Below are 27,417 nucleotides of genomic sequence, written 5' to 3'. Positions count from 1 at the left end.
TGCGCAGCACGGCTCTTGATGTGCCGCGCGAAACGGGCTTGGCTAGGCCAGTGTAGCTAACGCTACAATAGCTAACGCTACAAAAGCAGCGGCCGCAACTGTCAACTTAGCCGAGACGCACTCGCCCATTGACGGCGACGCCAGTGTTCAAGTATCTATGAACGCTGGGCGACGCGACGCAGTAGGCAGCACCTCCTTTTTTTTTTTTTTTTTTTTTTTTTTTTTTTTTTTTTTTTTATCCAGCGGCCGTGCTCGTACGTCGGCCAGTCTCGAACAAGGATCCTCGTGGCGTGTGCAGCGGGACAAGAACGCATCGGCTACCACGGACGCGCCGTGCTCGGTGAGTGAAACATTATGCTCTTTTGTGGACGCGGTCACGTTCGCGCTGAGCGTTACCGTAAAACGGTGCTCTAAATTGTCTATGTCCCGTTGCACTGGCTACGTTTATGTGAACGCGACTCGGTCGAGTAGAGTCAGAAGTCGGGCCGACCGATCCCGACGTGACCGCGTTCAAGTTAAATTCGCTTCCTACGAGCCTGGACGAGGGCGGCATGCACGCAGCCTCGAGCCCACACGCGTTCGAACAGCCGTCTGCAGCAGATCTATTTCCTGGCTCTTATGGTTACAATTATAGACTGCACTGCGCGGTGCTTGTCTTGGCCTTGTCCCGATGCTATTCCCGCTGCCTCCGCATAAAAACGCTGACGCCATAGTGGTTCCGGGCAAGTCTCGGCGCTGGCTGGCCCGACCCGTCCGGGTTTGCATGCGCGCTGCAAACGGGTTGGGCTGGGTCAACCCGACTCGACGCCCGTTGAGCACCGACCGACTAGCGTTTACATTGACTCCACAGACCAATTCCCGCAAGACAAGCCGATCCAACCCGCTTCTGTCAGGTTCATCTAAACGCCCTGATGCGCAAGAAGTTCGGTCATCAAATATCTCTGCCCGCGTTTCGTGGTCAAGTGTCGCCGTCACACATGCTCGCGCGAGCCAGTGTGCGCTGTCTTGCTCGTGAGGCTGCCGCGACGGGCTGCTAATGCAAAACACGTTTTTTTTTTAATTGCGATAGCAATTATATGGACACTCCGAAGCGGATTTCTGCCGTCAGCGTCGCCGTCGCCTTCCGTATGACGTCAACGGCGATGAAATCGTCGCCGCGCTCCGGACGCTGTAATGTGCGAGTGAAAGGGCGCGAGCGACGCGCGCTGCGGCACCAAATGCGTATTTATATAAACACGTTGTGAAGCAAGAAGGTGGTAAAGACTTCCGACGCTGCTCGACGACTGTCCCGTTCTGATCTCGTCGAAAACCTCCGAGCCGCCCCCAGAGGCATCGGCAACAGTCACCAACGCCGCGCGCGTTCGATGCGAACGCGGGCAAAACGCCGACGGCGTCGACAACAGTTCTGCGCGTTGCTGGTGCTCCTGCATGTTCACGTTTATACAGCTGATAAAACTGCTATCCTTACTCCGTATAGCCCTCTACTAATTTGCTATCGCAATTGATGCTTCACCTTTCGGGTGAAACTGCGACAATTTTTTCAATCACCTTGGAAAAACCCGGAAAAGATAACGAAAAACAAAATGATGTAAAACAACGTATTATCAGCCGCATTGCGCAGCTTGTTAATTTTTGAAGGATTGACACATGTTTTCATTTATTACTTAGTCCAAATAAATAACATGTCCCGTATTACAGCCAAGCTGTTAGGCTTTAGTGGGTTGAGATATTTCGTAGAGTGCTCACCCAAAAACCGGCAGCATGAAAAGGGGTTTGTGTTTGACTTTCCGCGTAAAGTAATTATGTTTTCTCGTATACTCTAATTAGAATCCAGTGCTATTGTATATGTAGGTTGTGCGTAAGCCGTAATTTGCAAATTTTCTCACACATTTTACTTTGAGAAATTCAATTAGTTCAATAAGGCACTCGCGTTTTGAGGACGGCCTTGAATGGGGATGCATGCTGCACTTCCGCACACGAGCGGGCGCTTGTGACGTGCACGTCGCTTGTGGTGGTGGTGGTGGTGGTGCTTGTGTCAGTTGGGCTGGTGATTTTTGACTAACCTCCCCACCAGCTCCGCTGTCCGTCCACTTTCACAGGGTGGAATGCAGGCGGAGATTTTGGTACAAAATGCTCTTACTCTGAAATTGTTTGCAAGAGGAGGTTTCCAGCCAATCCTTATGAGGGACACATTATTATCGAAGGTGATCAGCCAATCGCGAAAAACACTTACGAGCTTTGTGGATTCCGTACCAGTTTCGCATAATTTCCCAAGATAAACACCAAAATATATTACTTACTGCGAGCGCGGCAGCTATCGCAACTCTTACTAGCCTCCATAGCGTTGCATGATATAGGTGTGAAAGTAGCCGACTGGCCGGGCTGTCATGTAGCAACGCAGTGTATAGCGTGTCAGCTAAATTTATCCAAACTGTTCAACGAGAAACAAAATATTTAAAAATACACGGCGTAAGATACGATTTCAAGACCTATCGTTTTCGGTCGCGAGACCTCTTACGACCAAACAGCCTCGGTCTTATAATTGTATCTTGCGCGGTGTTCTTTTGTTTTTACAGAGAAACTGTATACCTCTACCAGCCAAGGAAACGTTCGTGTTGTTGGCGTAAGCAAGAAACACCAGGCTATAAATTGAATACAAACAGATATGTCCTTTGAAATCAGGCATACAGGATATAGCTCAGCGCTTGTTTTCAAAAGAAAAACCTCAAAACAAGCATCAAAACCACATGATGGATGATAAGGCGCGTATGAACAATGGGAACACCCTCCGACGCGTTCCGGTAGATTAGGTTTGCAGTTGATTAGAAAGGGGTTGACATGATTCAAAACCCTCGTGTGTTTGCTTATGACGTCTGCGAATAATGCGAAGCACGTTCCTTCTCCCGCATGTGTATCCCGGTAGGTTACGGTTGGGTAAGCTACTACGAGTGGAAAAGTACCCCACAGCATAGAAATCACGTAGTGACGTCACCACAGTCTAGCAACTCATTCAGTTCATTCTAGGCTACCATGGGTAGACCACGGAACGTAAGGACTCCAGAAGAACAGCGTGAATATAATGTCGTTGTCAAGTAATAAAGGGTGTGGATAAGTACATTTCACGTGTCTCTGGTTTCACTCTTTGTAGAGCCACGTGTGTGAATTCAAGTGACGTCACAATGGGTAGTCGTTGTGGGTGTCGTTTACAGTTTCACAGCGTGGATTGGAGCCACAGCTTTTTTTTTTTTTTTTTTTTTTTTTTGCTGACGTTAGCTCGTACACACGGTTCATTTGGGGAGTCTGGTTTTAGCGGGCACGCCTATATATTAGTGTTTTCTGTCGGGCGCAGTGCATGTAGCACGTTGATGTAGAGGCTTTGACAATAGTATGGCTTTCAAAGTGTTTCAGTACGCACGTTTTGTGGTTACGTGGTTATGTCTCCCATCTCATAAAGTTATACGTGATATGAATGCGTTGGTGTGCGCAATTTTTTCGTTTCTGTTAAAAGAACAATAAAAGCGCACAAGTTTGCACTCGGTCGTCCAAAGCTTAGGCACCGCGAAAGTGTCAATCCTCAAGTCTTACTGGCTGCTACTGCTTGCTATTAACTTGGCTGGTGCTAGGTCTTAACTTGGTTTAACTTAACTACGCATGTAGCGAAGGTATTCTCGAGCGATCATTTTCGGAGGTACCTTCCCTTTCGCGACATTTCGCGTGACTAGGGCTGGACGCGTCGGCGCGCACGAGCGACAGCGTTCCTGGCATGATACAAACGCAGGCAGGCAGGCAGGCAGGCACGAGCCATGTCTGAGTCGGGCGAAGCGAGCGCGTACCTGCGCCGGCGGTTACTAGGCAACGCGAGGTGACGTCATCGCTACTGCTTCGGCGCATGCGCGGCTAGGCAACGTGGGCGGGGTCGGCAGCAGCTCAACTCGTTGCGTCGTTGATACTGCTACAATTTCTTTATCTATCGCGCTCTCATTTTCTCTTTCCCTCTCCCGATCATTGCGCGCGCCGCGCCCATGCTCTTCTGTCCTCTCCTTAACGTCCCATGTCAAGGCAACATGTGCACGGCACGCATAGGAGGCGTGGCACACGCCAGCTCCGCGAGGTGGTTGCTAGGCAACGCAGTGACGTCATAGTTCGGCGAGGTTTCGCGACAGCAGGCGCCACATTTTACGGTTAGCTAGAACGGCTTCGCTGTCAAACATATTTCCTTTCACGCGAACTTTCAGCGGTGTCCAGCGATTAAAATAAAATTATCTATAAAAATAGATGCAGTGCGTGTTCTTTTTTAACTTCCAATGACAAAGGAAAAAAAGTACAAAATTTACTCGAACCACATCAGTGCATATGAATTATACTAGCCAGGAAGGACATCGAAAGCGAAATAAATGTATTCGCTAAACAAACCAATTACATTAATTTACTTCTTAGCTGGAAACTTTACGGCACATACATTTATACACAGGAAAGTTGAAGGACAACGTCAAAAAATTAATTCCGTGTTTCTACATTTCAAAATGACCATGTAGGCAGACATAAATGGTGTAAAATTATTCGTTAAATTTAACTTGAATGCGAAGAGAGAATCGTGGCGCAAATCCACCTGTGACGTAGCAGGGCGCAAAATGATGCTTCGTTACACCGGGTGCCAAAATATTCGGTCATCGCCGCCTGCTGCTGAATTGACTCAATCAATCGGGAGTTGCGCAAAGTGTCTATTGGAATAAGATCGTCGTCTATAGGGAGGCGCGACGGGAACTTCATTTTACGCCACACTTCTACGTCACAGAGATCTTGGACGTAGAGGAGCGCTTTGCAGTGTCGTATACGTAATGGGCTAAATTGAATGAGTAATGACGCCAGTTATTTCGGTCTACATGGTCATCTTAAACCTTAGGCAACCAGAACGAGATTTTAAAGCGAAGAAACTTTATTTCATTTGACAGGAAAGCATTTTAGGCAGCGGTGGTCGAAGCCCCTCAGTCCAGGGCCCCACTGGCCTCTGCCGCCTGCCTGACCTGGCTAATTAAGGACTTTTGTCCTGCCCAGTCGGAACGGGCGAGCTGTACCTCCGATTGCTCCATTGTGATATTGTTAGCTGGCCTATGAGGATGCTTAGTGCACTCCCAGGTCACATGTATTAGGGTGGGTATGCCACCGCACAAAGGACACTTTGCCCTATAGCGAGTGGGATACATGGCGTTTAGCATTTTTAGATAGGGGAATACCCCAGTCTGTATTTTGCGCCAATCGGTGGCGTCTTCTCCGCTAAGTTGTGGGTGAGGCGGCGGGTATACAAACTTCGCGCTGATGAGCAAGGATGTCTTTTACATTTAAATTGATGGTATTTTGTGAGGGATAGTGTGAGGGATTGGGACTCGTAGAGGACGCCATCGCTCGGTTAGTAGACCGTCGAGCTAAAGCGTTAGCCTGTTCATTCCCCTGAACCGCGGCGTGTCCCGGGCACCAGAGTAGGTGATGGCGGTGGTTGAACGATTTGGGGAATTTTCGCGAGGCTAGACGCAGCCACGTGCCCCTTGAGAAACATGCAACACGCCTCCTGGGAGTCAGTGACCACGACTGAGTCCCTTTCCGAACGCTCCGTGTGAGCTAGGGCTATCGCCACTGCTAACATTTCGGCCGAGTGGGGGGAGCCCGCCAAGCGAAGTTTTTTTTCTCCCTACCACCCCATGGCTTAGTCTGGGTCGGTCGGTCAATCGCTAAATCATCGTCGTGTTTTTGTCGACATACCGTTTGGCGTCACGCCGCCGAGGTCACGGCTCATTGGTCGTTCCGACATCGTCATTCCAGCATCGTCGTCCAACTGTCCTCATTCCGTTGTCGTCATACTGCCTTCGTAATCATGCCTTCGCCACGCTATCGTCGTCACACCATCGCCATCATGACGTCATCGCCATGCCTCTGCGGTCATGCAGTCGTAGTGGTTCCATTAGATATCGTCACTAGATATTGACCAGTGCCATTGCAGTTGGACGACTTCATTATGAAACGTTCTACTGGACCGAAAACCTGTATCTTGTGCGCACTCACGATAGTGATAAACTGGTCTTAAGGTCACGTTACGTTATTTTGGTGGTAAATGGCTGGTCATTAACTTATTACTGCACAAAAGTGGGTTCAGATTTTCCATTTAACGACTTTCGTGCCGAAACCTCAACGGTGGCAAGTCGGTGCGGAGTCGGGGGATTTCAGCGTACTTTCTCGTATTTGGGCAGCTTTGGCAGAGGTCTCGATGCTTGGTACTTGAGAGACGAGTTCTCCTGTCTCCAGGTTCGTCATAATGTGATGCAGTCCGGTTTCGCATTTTTACCGAATAACAGGAATACCTAACTAGACCTGTAATGACGCTGCCGAAACCAATGCCGTCACGCCGAGCTAGTAGGCCAAGCGTAGAGAGGCGTCGACCAACCATATCTTTGGTTTTTGCGTTTTACAGCGAAGCCTGTTAGGGGAAGTTTTTATCTCGGGCCAGTAAGAGCAAGTTTGTTTCTTAATTCTTTGTTTAACGTCGCGTTTTATTGGATTCACGTAGGAGGTAAGCTAGGAGTTTGTACGTATTGTCTTTGCTGGCTGTCTTAGATGTACCAGTTACTTATATTGGCGTACTGCGAAGTTTTTCTTCTCTATCTTACCAAGCCTTGTATTACGGTAAGAGGGGATGTTTTGGTATTGCAAAAAGTGCAGTCAGCTGCCGCAAATTATTAATTTTGCTTAGCGCATCTCTAAGCTCCGTGCGGCCCCACATTCTGATGAAAAAAATAATATTCTGTCGCTTCTCTGTCTAATGAATGTCGCTAGAAAAAAAAGCCGGCAGATCCCACTTCCTGTGGGAATCGATGCTATGCGAAGCAGTGTGCGGAGAGGCAGCCTACCAAGTTAACGAAACGACCATGAGAGCACCAAGACGTAGGCGGCTTTTTCATGACCTACATGACACGCATGTCATGACATTCACGTTATGAGTCCTCAGGAGTCCCTTTGGCAACGCCTACGGGACCTTAAGGCGAAAGCCTTAGCCATGCTCATGACTATGACTTCAACCATTGACCGTTAGCCTTTTCCTTCACTTAGTACCACATCCGAGCCCATTCAATTGGTGTTTGAGTGTTAATGTTCTTTCGCTGAGTCATTGTCATTTTTGCTGAGTCGTGGTCATGACTATGGCTTTTACCACCTCCCTTTAGTGTTTCCTTCACTTAGTACTCACGTCAGAACCCAGTTCCGTGGTTCTTGAGTGTTAATCTTTTTTTCGCTGAGTCATTGTCATTTTTGCTGAGTCATGCTCATAACAATGACTTCTAGCATCATCCTCTAGTGTTGCTTTCACCTGGTACCCACGTCAGAACCCATTTGGGTGGTTTCTGAGTGTTCTTTTTTTTTTTGCTGAGTCATTGTCATTTTTGCAGAGTCATGCTCATGACTATGACTTCTAGCATCATCTTTTAGGGTTTCCTTCACTTAATACCCACGTCAGAACCCATATCAATGGTTCTTGAGTGTTAATCTTTTTTTGCTGAGTCATTGTCATTTTTGGTGAGTTATGCTCATGACTATGACTTCTAGCATTATACTTTAGTGTTTCCTTCACTTAGTACCCACGTCAGAAACAATTTGAGTGGCTTTTCAGTGATAATCTTTTTTCGCTGAGTCATTGTCATTTTTGCTGTGTCATCCTCATGACTATGACTAGCATCATCATTTAGGGTTGCGTTCGCTCAGTACCCACGTCCGAACCCATTTCAGTGGTTTTTGAGTGTTGATGTTTTTTCGCTGTTTTATGACCTACCAGACATGCATTTCATGGCATTCATGTCATGACCTATCATTTGTGTTTGTCATACATTGTTGTCATACTATGTCAATTTTGGTACGTAATGAGTTAACGAAACGACCATGATAGCACCAAGACGTCGGCAACTGTTTCATGACCTACATGACACACACGTCATGATATTCATGTCATGTCCTATCATTTATGTTCGTCATACACTCTTGTCATAGTATGCCAATTTTGGTAAATACCAAGTTAACGATACGACCATACGAGCACCAAGACATAGGTGGCTAGATAGATAGATAGAAAGATAGATAGATAGATAGATAGATAGATAGATAGATAGATAGATAGATAGATAGATAGATAGATAGATAGATAGATAGATAGATACTGTCAAAGTGGCAAATGTTGGCCAAGAAATGCTTTGCATTTAAAAACCATTTGAACGCAGGACTCATCACCGGAGTGAAAGATGGCAGCTAGAGCACCTGTCTTCGACCCCGTCCTGGCTGAACGAGGAGACACGACGCCAGTTCCTTTCACGAGTGCAACCTTAGAACAGCTGCCGCCCTGTACCGCCACGCCCGACAGCACATGCCAGATTGTGGCCAACCTTTCGACGTTGAACGAGTTACTCTTTCACGCGAAACTAGAACTGCGGGAACTGTCCGCACCCTGCGGGCAGCTTTCGCTCGCGAGCTTGGCAGTGAACAACCCATGCATACCGCGCGGCTCGGAAAAGATCGTCAACCAAGCGGTTGCGCTGGTTCACCGGTTGCTCAAGACGCACTCGTGCGTGCTACACGTTCACATTAACCCCCGCGTCTTCACCTCTCATGAACCGCTTATTTGCGACGCCCTCAAATGCAACCCTTCGACTAGGCTACTGAATATCGACTTCCGATGGTCTGTTGTCAAGCAGGACCTCGACGAAGTCTTCCGTTCCTTGAAGCATCTGGAAGAATTGAAATGTCTAGCCCAGGGGGTACGCGACGACGTGTCATCAGCTATGTCGGCGGTTGTTCGCTTCTGCACATCACTGACGACCCTCAAGATTGACGAGTTATACATGTCACGCAGCATGGCCAAACCATTCGTCGCCGCTCTTAAAGGAAACTCCACCCTAAAAGAGCTGTCAGTGCACGGTTCCGTCATATGCGAAGCCGGACGAGGCGAATTCGCGCAGTACCTGAGAGACACCACCTCGCTGTCAACGCTAAGCATAGCGGCAGGCGAGGCCAGCAGGCGAAACTGCTTCAACTGGATGGCCGAGGGTCTCCTGGTAAACAAGACGATAAAGAACGTCACGCTGATCAACGTTCAGTTTAACCAGGAGAACGCCGAATTGGCAGCGAGGATTTTCACAGGAAATAGAGTCATACGGAGCTTCAATGTAGTGGGCTTACTGCCATCTTTATTCCTGCAGCCGAGCACAGCTTGCAATTTCTGGTACGCGCCACTGTCCACCAACGAGACGCTGGAGGAACTCAGCCTTCCGTCCTCCATCTGGAACTCGGCGCAGTGGGTCGATTTCTTATGGACTGTCTCAAGGAAGCCGAGTCTGAAAAAGTTGATCATTTTCGTGCACACCGCCTCTCACCACCACCTGCGAGCCTTGTGCAATGCTCTCAAGGAGAGCGGAGCCGAACAGAAGGTCTCGCTGGGAACCTACTACGTGTACCACGACTGGGACTTGATCTACTCGAAGGCGTTCTCGGACGTGGACATGCTCTGCTTCGACAACATTGCGGGACGGCTTTCGAGCGTGTTGCTGGCATTCACGCACATTACCTCCATAAGCTTTAGCATCAGGATGGGGGACGTGGCCGAAGTGTCAGCCATCGCCGCGTACATCGGAGCTGCCACGTCGCTCCGGAAGCTGCGGCTGACTCTATGCTCGGTAGACGGTGACACGGAGCGTGATACGAACACGTCGTGGACTGAGATAGCGGAATCGCTCGCTCGCAACACGAGCATCAAAGAGCTGGGCGTGCACGTGGACACCCACTCGGTCCACAGCGACGAGGAAGACGGCGTGGGAGACGTGCTCCAGCCCCACCAAGTCCAGCGTCTCGCTCAAGTGATCGGCTCTAGCCGCAACATACGCAGGGTCCGTTTCAGCGCTGAACTGTCCGGCGTAGTCGGCGCCTTCCTTCGCCGTTTCTCCGAGGACATCGCGCACAACTACAACTTAGTCCGCGTCACCACGAGCGGAGAACTCGGCACGCAATCAGCGCGGGACGGCTTCAAAGTTCGGGACACGGCGCGTCGAAACTGTGGCCTGGTGGCGCGCGCCGCGCAGTTCGCCAGAGGACGTGCACTCGACAGGTGAGTGCATAGTGCTTACTTCTACAGAGCGTCGTTCAACCATGCGCGTAACGTTGTTAGTAGTAGTAGTTTGTGCCAGTTGAAGATAATTACATCGTAGAGTAGTAAGTAGAAACATGTCCTAGGTTTCATTAGTACTGGAATGGAGCCTCTTGTTTTTAAACGCTTGATACGCGCGAATATTAAGAGTGCAGTTTAGCCAAACTTTCCCAACATTATTACACGAAAGTCTGAATTGACGTCTCACATGGAAAACCTCTTGCGATAAAATGGGCGCATTAGGCGGTTTGTAGGCTATTGTCTTGCATGCACTGTTTCACAGTTTCACTGCTTGGTTTAACGTTCTGGAACGGAATCCTTATGGGGTTGTAAATTCCATTTACCCGGTGAGAGAGAACTGCACCAACTCCTACTGCCGACGCGTCACATTCCAATCTCAATGGTTCTTTCGGGTCGAAGTGGGCTAGAAACTTCGAAGTCTGGATTGCTGGATTGGATGGAGAGCAAGCAACAAATGTTACATTTTCTACGTTCACCATGTGGTTATTTATTGTTCCAGACGCGACGAATCAAAAACCATAAGGATGGCTAGAGGCACAGTAGATCAATGACACGCGTTTGTAGGCTCAAGCTATAAATGTCACTTGTGTAATATTTTGTCTTCGCTGTGAACATGAAATTGTGCTCCGCAAGCCATTGGGTGGTGCGTGACGGTTCAAAATGGTGGACTCCGCGGATTGTTGGAACACATCCTCCAGAGCGGAGGTCGTGGACTTACATGTGCGTTTTCCCCATTGACTGTAGGCCACCGATTCTAGAACACCTGTTTTGAGCATCAGTCGATAAAATGCCCAAATCAACTTGCTGAGGGCCTAGCTGGCCCATAATTGACATAATAATGTGCCAGAAGGACAAACACGGCACGAAACAAAAAGTGGACGGACACGGGATAAGCGCAACTCTTAACCGTTCACTACACAAGGTCGCCATGAAATAACAGTTAAATAACTAAATAAATAAACGAACAAATTATTTATATATATATATATATATATATATATATATATATATATATATATATATAGAAGGAACCGTTTATTCCAGCCGAGCTCGAGCTTCGACGAAGAACAAGCTGTGTAGCTGATGGTGATCATTACAGATTAGGAATTTGTAAACGTGATGATGATGTGTAGCGATGAATAAGAGTCAGTCATGGGTCGCCTTCCCGCGCTGGAAGCGGCCGCCTGGTCGCGTGGAATTGATGAAATGCGGCGAGTGTACGGTTTTAAGCGTGATACATGCAAAATTTCTGTACCACGGCAACCCCGGTCGGAAGAAATTCTAAGGGACGACACGCGGTAATTAACCCGAGATGTCTGCTCAATAAACGTGTAGGGCCCAATAACATGACTGGCGAATTTTTCGCATAAACCCGGAACGCGCACAGGAGCCCATAGAAGCACTTCGTCACCAGGGGAAAAAGTGACAACACGGTGAGTCGAGTCGTAGCGATGCTTGCAAACATCCTGAGCGATGTCGGTGTTGATGCGGGATCCATGACGGCAGGCTTCGAGGCGAGACAAAAATTGTTCTGAGAAGCCTGGCGTTGCTGAGGATATGGGAGCAGTAAGGAACGAGACGTCCAGAACGAAATTAGGTGAGTGGACATAGACGATGAAAAATGGAGAAAATCCGGTGGTGTGTTGCACAGCCGTATTGTAAGCAAATTTCACAAATGGTACGCTTGCATCCCAGTTGGTGCGGTCGGTGCTGATGTACATTGCAATCATATCCGATAGAGTACGATGAAAACGCTCTGTCAAGCCGTTGGTCTGCGGGTGGTAACTCGAAGTAGTCTTGTGAACGATGTTTGAGGCGCGCAGAACTTCGGTAAGAAGAGGCGAGAGGAAGGCTTTGCCGCGGCCGCTGAGGAGAACGCGCGGAGCTCCGTGACGTAAGAGGATGTTGCGTAGAAAGAAATCGGCGACTTCAGCGGCACTCACGGATTGTATACAGGCTGTCTCGGCGTAGCGTGTGAGATGGTCTACGGCCGTAACAATCCAGCGATTGCCATTGAAGGTCTTGGGAAGAGGACCGTACAAGTCTATTCCGACGACCTCGAAGTACAAAGCGGGACAAGGAAGAGGTTGCAAAAGACCAGAAGGAGGAGTCATAGATCGTTTGCGGCGTTGACAAAGAACGCATGATGCGACGTACCTGGCTACGGCAGAAGAGAGGCCAGGCCAAGAGCACCGACTTCGTGTTCTGTCGTATGTCTTGTGGTATCCGAGATGACCTGCCATCGGATCATCATGAAAGGCTTCAAGCACCTCACGTTGCAGAGAACGTGGTATGATGGGTACCCACTTGTTGCCATCGACGTGGTAAATATAGCGATATAAAGCCCCATCGTGAAGCTTAAATTGTTAAGTTGTCGACGGAGTCGGGTGTTCGGAGGTGCAGCAGAATTTTGCATGCGGTCGAGAATAGTTCGGCAGTATGGGTCGGCACGTTGGTGGGAAACAAGGACAGATGGGTGATTAGGTCTCAGCCAATCGAGCGATGAGACGGACAAGGGTTATGAAGTGGGCTCGGGCTGTTGGTTACGATTAGGCGATGCTGAGTCATTATTGCTCCGCAAAAGGCAACGATATAGAGAATCTGCATTTTGGTGACTCTTTCCAGACCGGTGGGTAACATCGGATCACCTAGCGACCAAGGCGACCCGATAGGTTCTTTAACGACCATAACCAGCACAGTGCGTTATGGTCGGTGACGACTGTGTAAGTGGCGGCCGTGGAGGTATGGCCGAAACGTTTGCACTGCCCAAACAACAGCAAGACACTCTTGTTCGGTGATGGTGTAATTTTTTTCGGCAGCAGTCAGCGTCCGACTGGCGCAAGCAACGACTCGTTCACGCGAGGAGGTGTCACGTTGCAGGAGAACAGCACCGAGACCATGACTACTGGCGTCAGCGTGAATTATAGTAGCTGCCATTTTGGTCGAAGTGACACAGTACCAGGGCGGACGTCAGGGCCTTCTTGAGTGTCAAAAAGGCACTTTCACATTCGGCGGACCAAACGAACCTCGTGTTATTTGAGAGGAGTTGATGGAGCGAAGACGCAAGCTCAGCGAAGTTGCATTTCAAGCGCCGGAAGTAGGAAGCCAGTCCGAGGAAACTCCGCAGGTCTTTCTGGCGCAGAGGACGAGGAAACTCAAGGACGGTGGATAGTTTCTCAGGGTCCGGTCGAATGCCTTCATTGCAGACTAAGTGTCCCAGAACTTTGATAGTCTTGCCTGCGAAAGTACATTTCTTCGTGTTGAGGTGTAGGCCAGCGTTTGCGACGGCAGGTTAGCACTTGTTCAAGACGCTGCAGGTGTTCTGGGAACGTGGTTGAAAACACTACGATGCCGTCGAGATAGCAACGACAGGTCTTCCATTTTAAACCGCGCAGGACACTATCTATCATGCGTTCGAAGGTGGCAGGCAGGCCCATTGCATATTCCAAAGGGCATCACATTAAACTCGTATAGCCCATCTGAGGTGGCAGAAGTGGTTTCATCCTTGTCAGACTCTGACACCGGTATTTGCCAGTAGCCGGATCTAAGTTCAAGACTAGAAAAATATTCGGCACCCTGTAAAGAATCTAGTGCGTCGTAGATCCGTGGCAAAGGGTAAACATCCTTGCGCGTAATTTTGTTCAGGGCTCGGTAATCGACACAAAAACGCACTGAACCGTCTTTGTTCTGTACTAGAACAACTGGAGAGGACCAGGGGCTCGAGGAAGGTCATAGACTCATAGGATATTCCGTCGAAGCATGTCTGATACATTTTCCTCGATGATTTGGCGCTCTTTATGAGACACGCCATATGGCCGCCGGTGAACAATGCGAGAGCCGTCAGTGTGCATGCGATGAGTCGCAGCAGCCGTCATACCGATGGCTGGCGAATTGATGTCGAACAAGGAACGGTCTTTTTATAATAGTGCGAGCAGATCGCGACCCTGGGCAGCGGTCAGGTCAGGGGTTGCCGACAGTGGTGTGGAAGAAGCGGTGAGTGGCGACGACGTTGACTCTGGCAGCACAGGCAAAATGGCAACAACTGCATTAGGCTGCGCATCAACAGCGCAAGTGACACTTGATCCACGGGGTAGCAGTCGAAGTTCGGTAGTTTGGTTTAACGCGGTGAGGAATGCAGAGCCACGAGACAAGCGAACAAGGCAAGGAGTAATAAGAATTCCTCTAGATAGCGTATGACCGTACCGAAGAATGACAACGTCGCCATCCCGAATATCACTGGAATTGACACTTATAATTTCTGCTCTAGATGGCCACAGAACATAATCGGAGGAGGTGACGAGGCGCATGCGTTCTTCATAATCAGGAAGAGATTAACCGGTGGCATTCAGGTGTACTAGTCGCTCACGACAAGAGATAGAAGCGGACGCCGAAGACAAGAAGTCCCATCCTAAAATAACTTCATGGGAACACTCGGGAAACACAGCAAAAACAATGTGATGACGTATTCCGCCAATGAATACTCGAACAGTACATTGCGCGATGGGACGAACTTTCCGGAGGCGGGAACAAAAGTCTGCCCGAATAATCGAAATGCCGGCACCTGTGTCAATTAGAGCTTCGACGGGCACACCTTCCGCAAACACTGACAGCAAGTTCGACGGTCACTCTGGAGGAATTGTAGGCTGTCCGGTGAATGCAGTTTCCCCTCCTAAAACTGCGTAGGAGAGTTTTCCGAGTTGGCGTTGGAGACATGAGAAGCAGCTCGGAGAGGTGATACAGAACGGCGATGTGGAGAAGGCGACCTGCGGCAAGAGTCTCGAGAATTGAGAGGCGTGTTGGAAGGGTACGGAGGAGAGGGTGATCAGTGAAATGAAGAGCGGTAAGAGGTTCTCTGGTAGCCCGTTGCTGGACGGACGCCTGTTTGGTCTTCGGGTGTACCACGTTGCTCATCCTGTTGACGCCTTCAACAGAACCGGGAGATATGCCCGCGATAGCCACAGGAGTAGCAAATCGGTCGAGCAGGAAGTGGAGCGGAGCGGTAAGGCTGTACGCGCACTGGTGACGACAATGAAACCACAGGGACATAGTGGGCAGTTGGTAGAGTTAGACCGGAGGGAGAGCCGCAACGTCGGCATATGTTGGCACCTGTCGAGCGCAGGGACCGTCGGAGCACGTTAGACGTGGCTCAGAGGCGATCTCTTGCTTCATTATCTCGCGTAAGCCGGTCGGGGAAGGGGCGACGCCAGGTTCTGTCGCACAGGATGAGCACCGCCCGTGAAGTTCCCCCCGAACGATACCACGTATGAGCGTGCTCAATTCTACTGCTGAAGGCAGACGAAGGTAGGTGTCATCCGTGCATAGTCGTAGACATTGAAGTTCCTCTAAGCGCTGGCAAGTGGCTATTACATCTTGGATGGTGGCAGGATATTGTGCGGCGAGATGCGCTAAAGGTGACGGTGCTTATGCCTTTAATAACATGCCATATGCGGCCGGTCTGAGACATGGTGTCGTTGAGACGTTTCCACAAAGCTAGCACATCCTCAATGTATGATGTGTACGATTCCTCGGGGAACTGGACGCGCTCACCGAGCTTCCTCTTCGCGACCTCAGTGCGAACAGCGGAAGCACCGAAGATCTGACGAAGTTGCTGCGTGAACGTTTCCCAGTCGTGGAGATCAGGCTGATGGTTCCAAAATCAGGTTTTCGCGACGTCGGTGAGGTAGAAGAGCGCATTGTGCAACTTCTGTGAGTTATCCCACTTATTGAAGTCGCTGGCCAGGTTATAGTTTTGGGGCCATTCCTCGACGTCATCTCCCCGCAGACCACCGAAGACTGGTGGGTCACGGTGGCGGTTGTGGATGGCCACAACGGATGGGGAAGACTGTGGTGGGGTGGTAGTAGCGGACGTGCTCAGATTCTCTTGAGCAGACATGGTAGTAGGTGATATGCGGCGACCCGAGCGGAGCTCCAGTGAGAAGGGCGAGGGCGAGAGGTATCGCGGAACGAAAAGCACCTTCCACCACTTATAAGGAACCGTTTATGCCAGCCGAGCTCGAGCTACGACGAAGTAGTACAAGCTGTGTGGCTGATGATGATAAATATAGATGAGAAATTTGTAGAAGTGATTATGACGTGTAGAGCTGAAGAAGAGCTAGTCATGGGTCGCTCCCAATATATATATATATATATATATATATATATATTGCCACATTCAATATGCGGCACGTCGAGAAAGATCTCGCGCGGCATGGAAGGAAACGCGATATTCACGCTTGATCGGTTTTAAGTTCGTCTAATTAAAGTGACCTGACCTGTTGTCCCAGTTCCGGCTGTTTGCGCAACCTGACACTGGTGCAGGTGCTGGGTAAATGTTTGGGACGCCTCTCAGCAGCAGATCCAGCTCGGGACGATTTCCGCGCGTTGAGCGAACCGTTCACCGCGCCAACCGTCGCCTACGAGGCCTAAGACCAGAATTCGGTCCCCTACCAGGAAGTCAGTCTGTGACCACGACTGCCCAAGATATGGCTGAATGAGGCGCTGCTCAGGTGACTGTTTTGACTCCTCGATCTCCCGTGAGCTTCCACGCCAACGCCTACAAGAATGCAGAAGACTGGCTTGGGGAGTACGAGTGCGTAGCCAAGTATAATGAATGACATGCTGGCCAGAAGCTATCCCTCGTGTATTTCTCTCTTGAAGACGGAGCCCGCACGTGGTTCGCAAATCGTGAGGGAAACTGGCCAAGCTGAGATGAGTTCCGCCGCCAGTTCCTCGATACGTTCGCGAGCACAGAAAGGCGAGACCACGCATAGCGCCTTCTCGAATCACGGATTCAAAAGCAGAATGAAACTGTCGCCATGTTTGCAGAGGACCTGAATCGTCTTTTTCTTCGTGTAGACACCGATATGTACGAGACAAAAAAAAAAAAAAAAAAAAACTCAGCCACCTCATACGCGGCGTAAAGGAGCAGCCGTTTGCTGGCCTAGTGCGGAAACCACCGACAAGTGTCGATGAATTTTCAAGCCGTTTGCTGGCCTAGTGGGGAAACCACCGACAAGTGTCGATGAATTTATTGAAGGGTTCCTGAAACGGTTCGGACAAATATTGTAGACGGGTAGGGTTCAGCTACAGTAAAACTTTCGCGTCACGATTTAAGTGAAGCGCCTCATATTAAGAGAGCTGCGAACGATTACAAGTTACCCTCCTCCCTAGCCATGCATTTCCTCCTCAACTCGTTCGCCGAGTGATCGGGGCTAAGCTGCGCCTTCGCTGGCTCTACGTCATGTTGTGACGTGATGCCGTCTACTTGCGGTTGTCTTGGAGCCCGCGCGCGAAGGCTCTCCAACCTCTCCGCTAGCCGCCTGGCGGACGATCTCCAGCGAGAGCGATCAAGCAGCGTGCGCTGCGAGCGTTCGGTCGCAGCGCACTGTGGTGCGCTGCGACTGTGGTGCCTGTGGAGTGCGCTGTGCCTGTGGTTACCGGTATTCCGGTAACCACAGGCAAGCTGGGTGTTTTGACGGATAGGCAGAGGCATAAACTAAAGCGCCTCCATACTGCTGCGATGAAGGAGCTTCGTAGACGTACGTGAATGCACGGTCAAGCCATCTGGTGGCGCAGAGCTTAACCAGCCAAATGCAGAGCTAATATTGTTGTAACCAAGTGTAAAGCATTTTAAACATATAAAAAGACAACGTGTTCAAGATTACGCTCCTGCCGAAAATTTGCTCCAGCAGCAAAGTAGAATACACTTGGTTACTGCTACATCAGCTCTGTTTGGTTGAGCTTTGTGCCGCCAGGTAACTGCACCGTGCAAGCAGTTCACGTTTGCGCCTCCGTTCATCACGTAAAAATAAACGTAAATCATTCATCACACTTGCGCTTACCCGAATACCGGACACGCTAAACTCTATTGTGGTAGTAATCCTTCGGCGTGAAGTGACGGCCGCAAACGCGTAGATGCTGGCGCCGTTTGGATACACAGTCCGATGCACTGCAGCCACTCCGCTCGTCTGCTGCCATGCAGCGGGGCACGATGTCGCAGCTTGACATGTCGCCGATCGCTACGTTTGCAGCCCACAACGCAACAAGGGCGAACCATATGGTGCTCGCGAAAAGAAAGAACGAGACCAACACTGACCGCGCCGCCAGCGCAGCTGTCGTCAACACGGAGCACGTTGTAACACAAGCAGACGACACTTGCTGTGGGCCGGAAGTGCTTTTAGTGTAGTGATACGCATCCTTGTGCATTCTCTTTCTGTTACTTTCTTTTTATAGAAACAAATTAACCAACATCTAAACTATTACGAACAACATTTGTTCGCCATAATGTTGGAAAAATTATCGATGACGCACCCTGCGCAGCCAATCAGATAGCTGGACCTACTGACGTGATATGGTCAAACCGAGTCACTTGGTCAGGGGCGGCTGAAAACTCAGCCGATTGGCGTGCTGCGATCGGTAGCGATGTACCATTTTAAAACCTTATAACAAATTACACGCTTTACGTGGAGCGCTTAGATGCGTCAATTAATGATCAAAAGGACCTACTCTAACGATTCAGTAAGTTTGTACTAAATCGTCAAAATCTTTTCACGGCCCCTTTAAGGAATCGGCAGCCAAGTGAGCGCACGTTATATCTACGCTGCCGCCAGTATGATCGCTTGACCAGCGGTGGACCGACAAGCGCCGCAGCAGTGACGGTCACAAACGAGGCTTCCTTGTGCCGGCTGATACGCGAAATTGTGCTCGAAGAGTTTAGGAGCTCACTGTCACGCCAAGTGAATGCACAGCTGCGTCGGTGGCTGAAGTTGTGCGCCAAGAAATAAGGCAAGCCATTTCGGCTCCCGAGCCAAATCCCCAGACGCGGCAGCTCAGTTACGCAGATGTTGTCCGTCGACCACCACCTCCGATGCCAACGCCGCAGTGTCACCAGTCACCGTCGTAGCCGCAGTCATCACCGGCATCGCCTTGGTACCATAGGGAGCAACCGACGCGACCACCGCTTCACAGAACCGACATTTGGCGCACAGCTGATAGGCCCTTGTGCTTCCACTTTGGGCAAGCGGGCCACGTCTGCCGTCATTGCTCTTATCACGTCGCAGGGTACCAAGGATTTCCATCCACTGCTTCTCGTCGTGCTTTCGACGGCGGCCGAGCGAACATCGACGCGAATTCAAAGAGCTAGCGAGCCGATTCTCCCGGTTTCCGGTCGCGCTCCCCCTCTCCGGGACATCCCACCTGCACGACGCAGTTCCACCGACGTGGTCCGAGGAAGATCTTCCCGCCCACGCCGGGGAAACTGAAGGCCACGACCTCAGGGGGGAAGGTTGCCACACGTCATTTTGCCGAAAATCCCAATTACCGTCGAACGAGCAGCCGATACAGCTGGATGATTTTTGACGACTGACGAAATTGTTAGCGCCGATATTACTGTATCAGTTGACGGCCCCGACGTGACGGCGCTGGTGGACAATAATATTGAGTGAAATAATGAGTGAAAAACTGGCGATACGCTTCACAAAGTGAAAATGCAGTGGAAGGGGCCGCACATTAGAGGCGCCGGAGGCCAGCTACTGACACCGACTGGCATGTGTACTGCAAGGATCAACATAGGGGATTCGGCATTCTTCGCAAATTTTGTTATTCTTCCCAGCTGTTACAAAGGTGTCATCTTAGGTATAGACTTCTTACACGAGTACGGTGCCGTCATCAACATACCAGACGGTATACTAACCTTTTCTGTGGACCGAAGTGCAGGGCTACAACGCATGCGCATCATAGACGACGTGACCGTACCACCGTTATCTTGCCTTCTTGTTTGAGTCAGGTGCGACGCAGAGTACAATGGAAGGTCTTGACGAGCAAATAATTACGCATTTGCTCCCTCAAGGTGTTGCCACACCCTGAAGTCACGCTAAAGTAATGCATGGGCAAGCCGAAGTACTGCTGACAAACTTCAGCAAGGAACGACAACACATTGCGAAAGGTGCAGCAGTTGCTTACCTCGATGAGGTTGTGGAATTCCACGACTGCTTTGTATTACAACAGGAACAGCAAGGCACTTCGGCACCGCTACCTGTTCTGGACGTAAGCGCGCAAGCTTATCACCAGCGGAAAGGCAACACCTTGCGGACCTGGTGCACCAGTTTCACGATTGCTTCTTGTCGACATACAGAGTCGGTCAGACGCCACTGACAAAGCACCGGATTATCACGGAGGAGACATCGAGACCAATCCGACAAAACCCGTACCGTGCAGCACCGAAAGAACATGAAGCGATTCAAGAGCAAGTTAAGAAAATGCTCGACGTCATTATCCAGCCCTCAAAAAGCCCATGAGCATCGCCAGTAGTGATGGCCAAGAAGAAAGACGGCAGTCTACGTTTTTGTGTAGACTACCGCAAGCTGAACCAGGTGACAAAAAAAGACGTATACCCATTACCACGTATCAACGATTCTCTCGACAGGCTGAGGCATACCCGCTATTTCTCGTCGATGGGCCTAAAATGTGGCTATTGGCAAATTGAGGTCGACGAGAGGGACAGAGAAGATTGCTTTCGTAACGCCTGACGGGCTTTACGAATTCAAGGTCCAGCCTTCTGGTTTATGCTCAGCTCCAGCAACTTTTCAGCGACTCATGTATACGGTTCTGTCAGGCCTGAAGTGGCAGACACGTCTAGTATACCTCGATGATGTCATAGTTTTTTCGGAAACGTTCGAGGAACACCTCAGACGGCTGCTGGCGGTTTTACAAACGATGCGATCGGGGGCCCAACACTGAAAGCAGAAAAATATGACTTTGTTTTCGAGGAACTTCCGTTCCTAGGTCATGTTGTGAGTCAGTGTGTCCGCCCCGACCCCGACAAGATTACGGCTGTCGCAATGTTTCCAGGGCCAACTGATAAGAAGGCAGTGAGATGTTTCCTAGGTCTGTGCACGTATTAGCGAAGATTTATTGCCAATTTTTTGCATATAGCTTCACCGTTAACGCGCCTCACAAGAGAAGACGTTGCCTTCGTATGCGGTGAAGAACAAGAAGCAGCATTTAATGATCTCCGACTGTTCCTGCAACCACCTCCTGAACTGGCTCACTTTGACGAGGACGCTCCTACCATGATACATACGGACGCTAGCAACGTAAGTCTATAGGCGCTGTGCACATGCCATGGCAAGACTCAGCCTAGAGAGTGATTGCATACGCAAGCAGGACGCTCTCACGTGCCGATTCTAATTACTCAACCAGAGAAAAGGAATGTCTTGCGGTGGTATGGGCAGTTATGAAGTTTCTGCCGTATCTCTATGGCCGTCCCTACAGTGTTGTCAGCGATCATCACTGCCTTTGCTGGCTGACAAACTTAAAGGATCCGTCTGGTCGACTAGCATGTTGGAGCCTAAGGCTTCAAGAATTCGATATGACAAGTCTGGACGACAACACTCTGACGCCAACTGCCTTTCAATGTCACCGATTGAGCAGGAAGTCACAGACGATGAAGACACGGCTTTTATAGGAGTTTGAAACACGGATACCATTGCTTGTCAGCAGCGCGCAGACAGCGAGCTGATTCCGCTAATTGACTTTTATTGCGATAGCAATTATATGGACACTTCAACCGGATTTCTGCCGTCGGCGTCGCCGTGAGGTTCCGTATAAAGTCCAAGGGCGATAAAATCGTCGCAATGCCGTCCTAGACCAGGCGAACCTCAGCAGTTTCTAGGATGTGACGTGAAGGCGCTTATCGCCTCCCCTGGTCTAGTGCTCTTTGCAGCTGCGTGCATTCTTCATCGCACAGAAGCCTCGGTGCAGATGGCGACGACCTAGCAGTAGGCAACTGCTTGATGAAAGGAAACTGTCCCTACTCAGCGACATCGATTAGACGGTACGAACGCACGTTGCTGCTCACTCCTCACGTGCCCTAGATAAGGCTGCTAGGGTCTGCGCGAACTGGGGAAGTTCAGGGCGAATCGTCAGACTGAAAGAAAATAGAAAATAAACGAGATGTCGCCAACAGGCGACGGCGCTATAGTATTACTTTTAGAAAACAGGTATGAGCTAAGTTTTAAGTGCTCCAGGAATGGGAGGGGGTTTGGGGCACCATCTGACGCCAACTATACAATCTTAAAAAAGAAATTTTGGGGTTTTGCGTGCCAGGAACACGATCTCATTATGAGGCACACCATAGTGAAATACTATGATTAGTCAAATAAATTATTATAAGGCACGTCGTAGCGCAAAAAAAAACTCCGGATTAATTTCGACCAGCTCAGGTTCTTTAACGTTCACCCAATGCACGGTACACGGACGTTCTTGCATTTCGCCCCCCATCGAAATGTGGCCGCCGCGGCCCGGATTTGATCCCACGACCATGGTGTTCAGCGGAGCAAGGAAAATGCCACTAAATAGCCACGGTGGCTCTAGAAAATTTAGATGTACGTGGATCCGGGCTGGCCTGCTCTGCAGTTCTGCAAACGCTCCTGTTCATTTTGGACGGAGCTGGGTTACCTGATGGCTCGGTTCAGCGCAATTCGGGTTGCTCGTACAGCGTCTCGAATATTAACACTGCATCCCAAAATGCGGGCGTGGCATTTAGAATTGTGACATAAAATTGGACACCCAGTACGCCATGCGATGAGACATTTCGAATCGACGCCGGCTCCGTCTGTTTGCAGCAGTTCATTCGTCATCATTTATTTGATATCATTTATTTGTCAAGTCTGGGAGCTGGATTGTTGGTGCGATTTCGTGATGTCAAACACGGCGCGAAGTACGCGGAAATGCATTGTAAGCTGACGACAAAAGCGCTGATTCGCAACTAAAGCTTTTATCGCGAACCAACGGGTATATCCTAACATAAACAAGTCTAACAATGTAAACGTTGTTTTCGGAATGAAACCTTTAGTTGCGAGTCAGAGCTTGTACTGTTGAATTCTAGCTGTTATAGGCGCATTTTGAGCTGTAGTTTACGTTATATGGTTCTTTATTCGCTGTAGGTTCTTTATTACAGATTGTATCTGAGGAGGAAGGGAGGGTGTCGTAGGACTGTAGTGCTGGTCGAGTTATGCGTAGGGGTGCCTGGCCTAACTAGAGTTACAGAATGGGTTCCAAAAGAAGGGAAGCGCAGTCAAGGACGGCAGAGAATTAGATGCTATGAAAAAGTTGGAAAATTAGCCGGCAGAACTTGGCTACCGCAAGACAGGGATAACTGGATATCGCTGGGAGAGGCCTTCGTCCTGGGGCAGTGGACGTAAATATAGGCTGATCATTACTATAAGGACGATTATTGCTGTACTCATCGTGAGTGTTTAACAAATAAAATTGACTCGCCATCCCAGCACTGCTAAAGCGGAGGTCCCGCGAAGCTAGTGAGAACCACCACTACAACTTCTGAGGGGGGTATGCAATGCTTTATAGCTTTATAGTAAGAACAGCAGTGCTATTTTAGAGTAATCGCAGTAACGGGAGTACTGGTAATTTTGGCAGCACGCCGCCGCCCATAGCAGTGCAGCGACAAACATTGAAAGCAGTCGGTTATTTTATATACGAAAGGCTCCAGGGACGTCACTCCCCCCGTCGCAATTGCGCGACAGTAATCTTTACCGGGAAACGTATGCGGGCTGCTTCGCATTGTTATCATGAGTGCCTTATCAATTATGTGATTCGGACGGTTGTTTTGTGCTTGTTCTTTATTGAAACATATGCTTTTCTGTACGTTGTATTAATGATTCCAAAGAATGTATGCACTGGGGCGCTATAACGTAAAATGATTCCAAACGCTTTTGATTCCAAACTCCTGACGTCAAATTTACGTAACCACCGACGCAAGCATCGGGCGGGGACCCGCAGCGTTGTCTGGACAAGCCAATCAAACACTTTCCTCGTTTATAGGAGGTCACCTTTGTTCACTTTCGAAACCAATAACATTGTCTACACTCAGCGGTTTTTCTTATCTAATTGGCTGACAAGAGGTGAGGAGCACGCTCTATTGGAGAGGTATTTGATGGGGCCGAGCCAGCACAGTGAAAATAGATAACCGCATGAAGAGGGTGGTCCCGGCTTCTCCGATTGGTCCGCTTCGCCTTACTTAGCTTGCGGTGGCTGGTCGAAAATTGCGGCGGCGTGCAACGGAAGGATAATAATGCCGCTAAAACGGATCCTCATCAAGGAAGAGTTGGCAGAGCGATGTCGTATGCATGCCGAAAATGCTCGATAGCGTTTTACTGCCACGCAAAAAGGTTTATCATGCGCAAATAAATGCATGCTCACCGGCAGGTGCGAATAGCGAGGGCCTGAGCGATCGGCGGGCAGCCATCTTCTATTCCTTTCGGAACCGGGCAGCCTGTGGCTATTCAGAAAATTTCTCAGTTTTGTTCGGCATATTAATGCCTTTTTTTCGCGTACACGTCACTTTGACGTGGTGAGTTTTCGCGGTTTTGTGAGGTCGCGTGACAGACAGGCGAAGTGGGTGTATAGCCAGGAAACAATGGACCAATAGCAGAGGTCTAATCGTGAAAAGGCGTCGAATGAGGAATAATTATATTTCTTTTGTGCGGTTTAATCATGCATAATCAGTGTTCACACGTTATATCAGATGGGGAGTTATCGCAGTTTTCGTGACGTCGCGTGACAGACTGGCGAAGTTGGGAGTGGCCCGAAAATGTTTTGACCAATCATGTAGGCTGATTGCACAAATTGTAATCAAAACAGTTTGGAATCATTTTACGTTATATCGCCCCTGTTCGCTTCACTTTGCCGAGTGCCTGTAGCCTTTGCCTTAAGGGGGTATGAGCCATTGTTATGCCCTGCAATGCCGCAGGGATCGGCCCACCATTGTTTTCTGTCGACGTTACGCCACTAAGAAATCCCGGGAACCTAGTCATAGACAGCCTCGCTGGAAAAGCCTGTTTCACTTCTTGCAGGCACCGCGCCATTGCCTTGGAGCGGGTCTGGCGCCATGAGGCACTGCTTGAAGAATTCGCCGAGCAGCTGTCCGTCAGCGTGGACGAGGCCTCTGCCACGGTGCGACGTGGGCTGAGGAGCATGGAAGGCCTGCACGACTTCATGCGGCTCGCCCGCGTCGTCCGGAACAGCGTCGTGTGCCACCCGAGCCGCGACGACGGCGGCCCTCGACTGGACACCCTCAACGAAGACTGCTGGAGGGTGGTCCGTCGCTACCTGATGCTCGACGACGTCAGGGAGCCCGCCGAGCCGGCGTCTTCGAGGCAGTGATGTCACAGCGCATGCTCAAGAGTTACCACGGCCTTCGCAATTCGCACCTGGCCCCGAGAGGTGGCGCTGGTGTGCAAACACGCGGCGTTACGGGACGTCGTTTCCCCACGAGTCGGAGCAGTTGCTGGCTAGCTGCAATTACTTCACCGCGATGTGATGGACTATTTGAGATGCCTATGTCTCTTAAGGCCACCGTACAAAAGGTGCAGGCGTACCTCAAGACGTCCACCAAGTGTGTTCTGACATGAACGTGGCAGATGTGGTCGCGGATGTGGTCGATTTGAGCGGGCTGCGTGCGTTCGCGTGGGATTTTGAACCATGTGGACCTCCATAATAAGCGAGGACGTGATTTATCTGCTACCAGAGTGCCTTTCTTTTACTTAACATGTGTCCTTTCTGAAATCTAGGTTGTCAGTCAATTTTATGTTGCCTGTTTGGAGATGTATGTGTTTAAATTCATCGACTCCTGCTTATGTTACACCACTTGTTCACTTCTGTAATATACAGGGGGAGCATATTGTTTTATGGATTCTGATGTGTACGTTGGGTCTATATAATTTGTTTTTTTTTGTGAACTCCAGCATATTCATTTGTTTCATGGTGACCAAGGAACAATCATTAAATGGAATACATGCGAAATCTGTAAACGCTTGTGTGAAGTGCCGTCATCATATGTCGTGTCTCGCCTATGAATAGAACTGCCTACTTTTCGGATAACGCTTCAATTTGTGTTCTTTTTCTTTATTCTTAGTGGGTTTCTCCTTTCAAAAACCTGATCAATATTGGCAGTTTCGCCCGGAGTTCCAAGCAGTGAAAGCGGAAACAAGATTCAGCGTGGGGCTAGAGCTCCTCGGGCGATGTACTAAAACCATAGCCTCCTATAGTAGGCTATGCATCCACATTTGGCAGGTGTAACACTTCAGCTTCGCGCTCGGCTTCAGAAGGCAGCCACAATGACATCTTGCTACCTTCGTCAACAAGGAGTTGAAATTTCATGTGGAAAGTGCGCAATGGTGGCATTCACCAGGAAGCCAATGTCTGCTTACGGCATATCAATTAACGGACAACTTATTCCATACAGCAGAAGTCACAGGTTCTTGGGAGTCGTATTCGTCTTGGACTCCGCACGTGAATTACGTGAAAAAGCGGCTGACTGCCATATATCACCTGCTCACGTTCCTTGCAGGAAAGAGTTGGGAAGTATCTATACACGGTATGTTACAGCTGTACATGGTGTTGTTCATTGGATTCCTGCGGTACAGCCTGCCTGCAATATCCAACAGCTGCAAGACTAACCTGCGTACGATTCAGAGCATTGAAGCCCAAGCTCTTAAGATATGTCTTGGCTTACCACGCAGTGCGTCAACGGCTGAAACCATTGCCATTGCGCAGGATTACCCAATCACGACGCACATTACCGTTGAGACAATGCGTACGCATCTCAGACACTATGCTAGGACCCCTTCCCACCACCTGGTGACATTTAGCGCTACTGTCATTGCACATCGTGCGTCGTTTACATTAGGGTACGCACCCGCGCGGCCAAGCCAGTGTTTTCTCCATGGTGTTTGAGCCGTCCACCAGTACATATAACGATTCCAGGACTACAGAAGTAGTCAGATCTACCGGCCCCTGCTCTAAAACAACTGAGCTTACTCATCTTGCATGAAATGTGCAGCTACCACGTGCAAATCTATACCGATAGATCGACTATGTCGTCCAGTTCTGGTGGCGCGGTGGTTATACCAACGCGAGGAATAACACTGCGGTTCAAGACATCGCATGTTACGACCTCAACGGTGGCAGAACTAACGGCTCTGCGTCGTGCACTAGAATTCATTGATTCGGAAAAACCTAGAAAGTGGGCTGTGTTTTCTGACTCAAAACCGGCATTACAGTGCACGCAGTCAGTTCTCCGACGCGGATGTCATGAACAGCTGACATACGAAACCGTGAAGCTTCACCATCACGTCCAACAAAAAGGCCACCAGGTTGTCTTTCAATGGGTACCTGGTCATTGCGGAATTAGTGGCAATGATTCCGCA

The 27,417-nt window shown here is 49.7% G+C and overlaps 1 protein-coding gene across 1 annotated transcript; it reads left to right on the top strand.

The window, feature by feature from the left end:
• The first annotated feature begins 241 nt into the window (after positions 1-241).
• On the top strand, positions 242-26,031 carry LOC125941588 (uncharacterized). The gene is made up of 3 exons (XM_049659166.1): positions 242-340; positions 8,256-10,132; positions 25,063-26,031. Exons 2-3 carry the CDS (start codon positions 8,277-8,279, stop codon positions 25,370-25,372), a joined length of 2,166 nt encoding a protein of 721 aa, XP_049515123.1. The 5' UTR covers positions 242-340; positions 8,256-8,276; the 3' UTR covers positions 25,373-26,031.
• The last annotated feature ends 1,386 nt before the right edge of the window (positions 26,032-27,417 follow it).

The sequence above is a fragment of the Dermacentor silvarum genome, chromosome 11, assembly GCF_013339745.2.
Source record: "Dermacentor silvarum isolate Dsil-2018 chromosome 11, BIME_Dsil_1.4, whole genome shotgun sequence".
NCBI classification, from domain to species: Eukaryota; Metazoa; Arthropoda; class Arachnida; order Ixodida; family Ixodidae; genus Dermacentor; species Dermacentor silvarum.
Note: the sequence above shows the minus strand (reverse complement) of the source record. Positions and strands in the feature narration are given on the sequence as shown.

Coding starts and splice junctions, on each gene's coding strand:
- LOC125941588 (XM_049659166.1), top strand. CDS start 8,277: ATGGCAGCTAGAGCACCTGTCTTCGACCCCGTCCTGGCTGAACGAGGA. Junction 10,133..25,062: donor AGAGGACGTGCACTCGACAG/GTGAGTGCATAG, acceptor CACTTCTTGCAG/GCACCGCGCCATTGCCTTGG.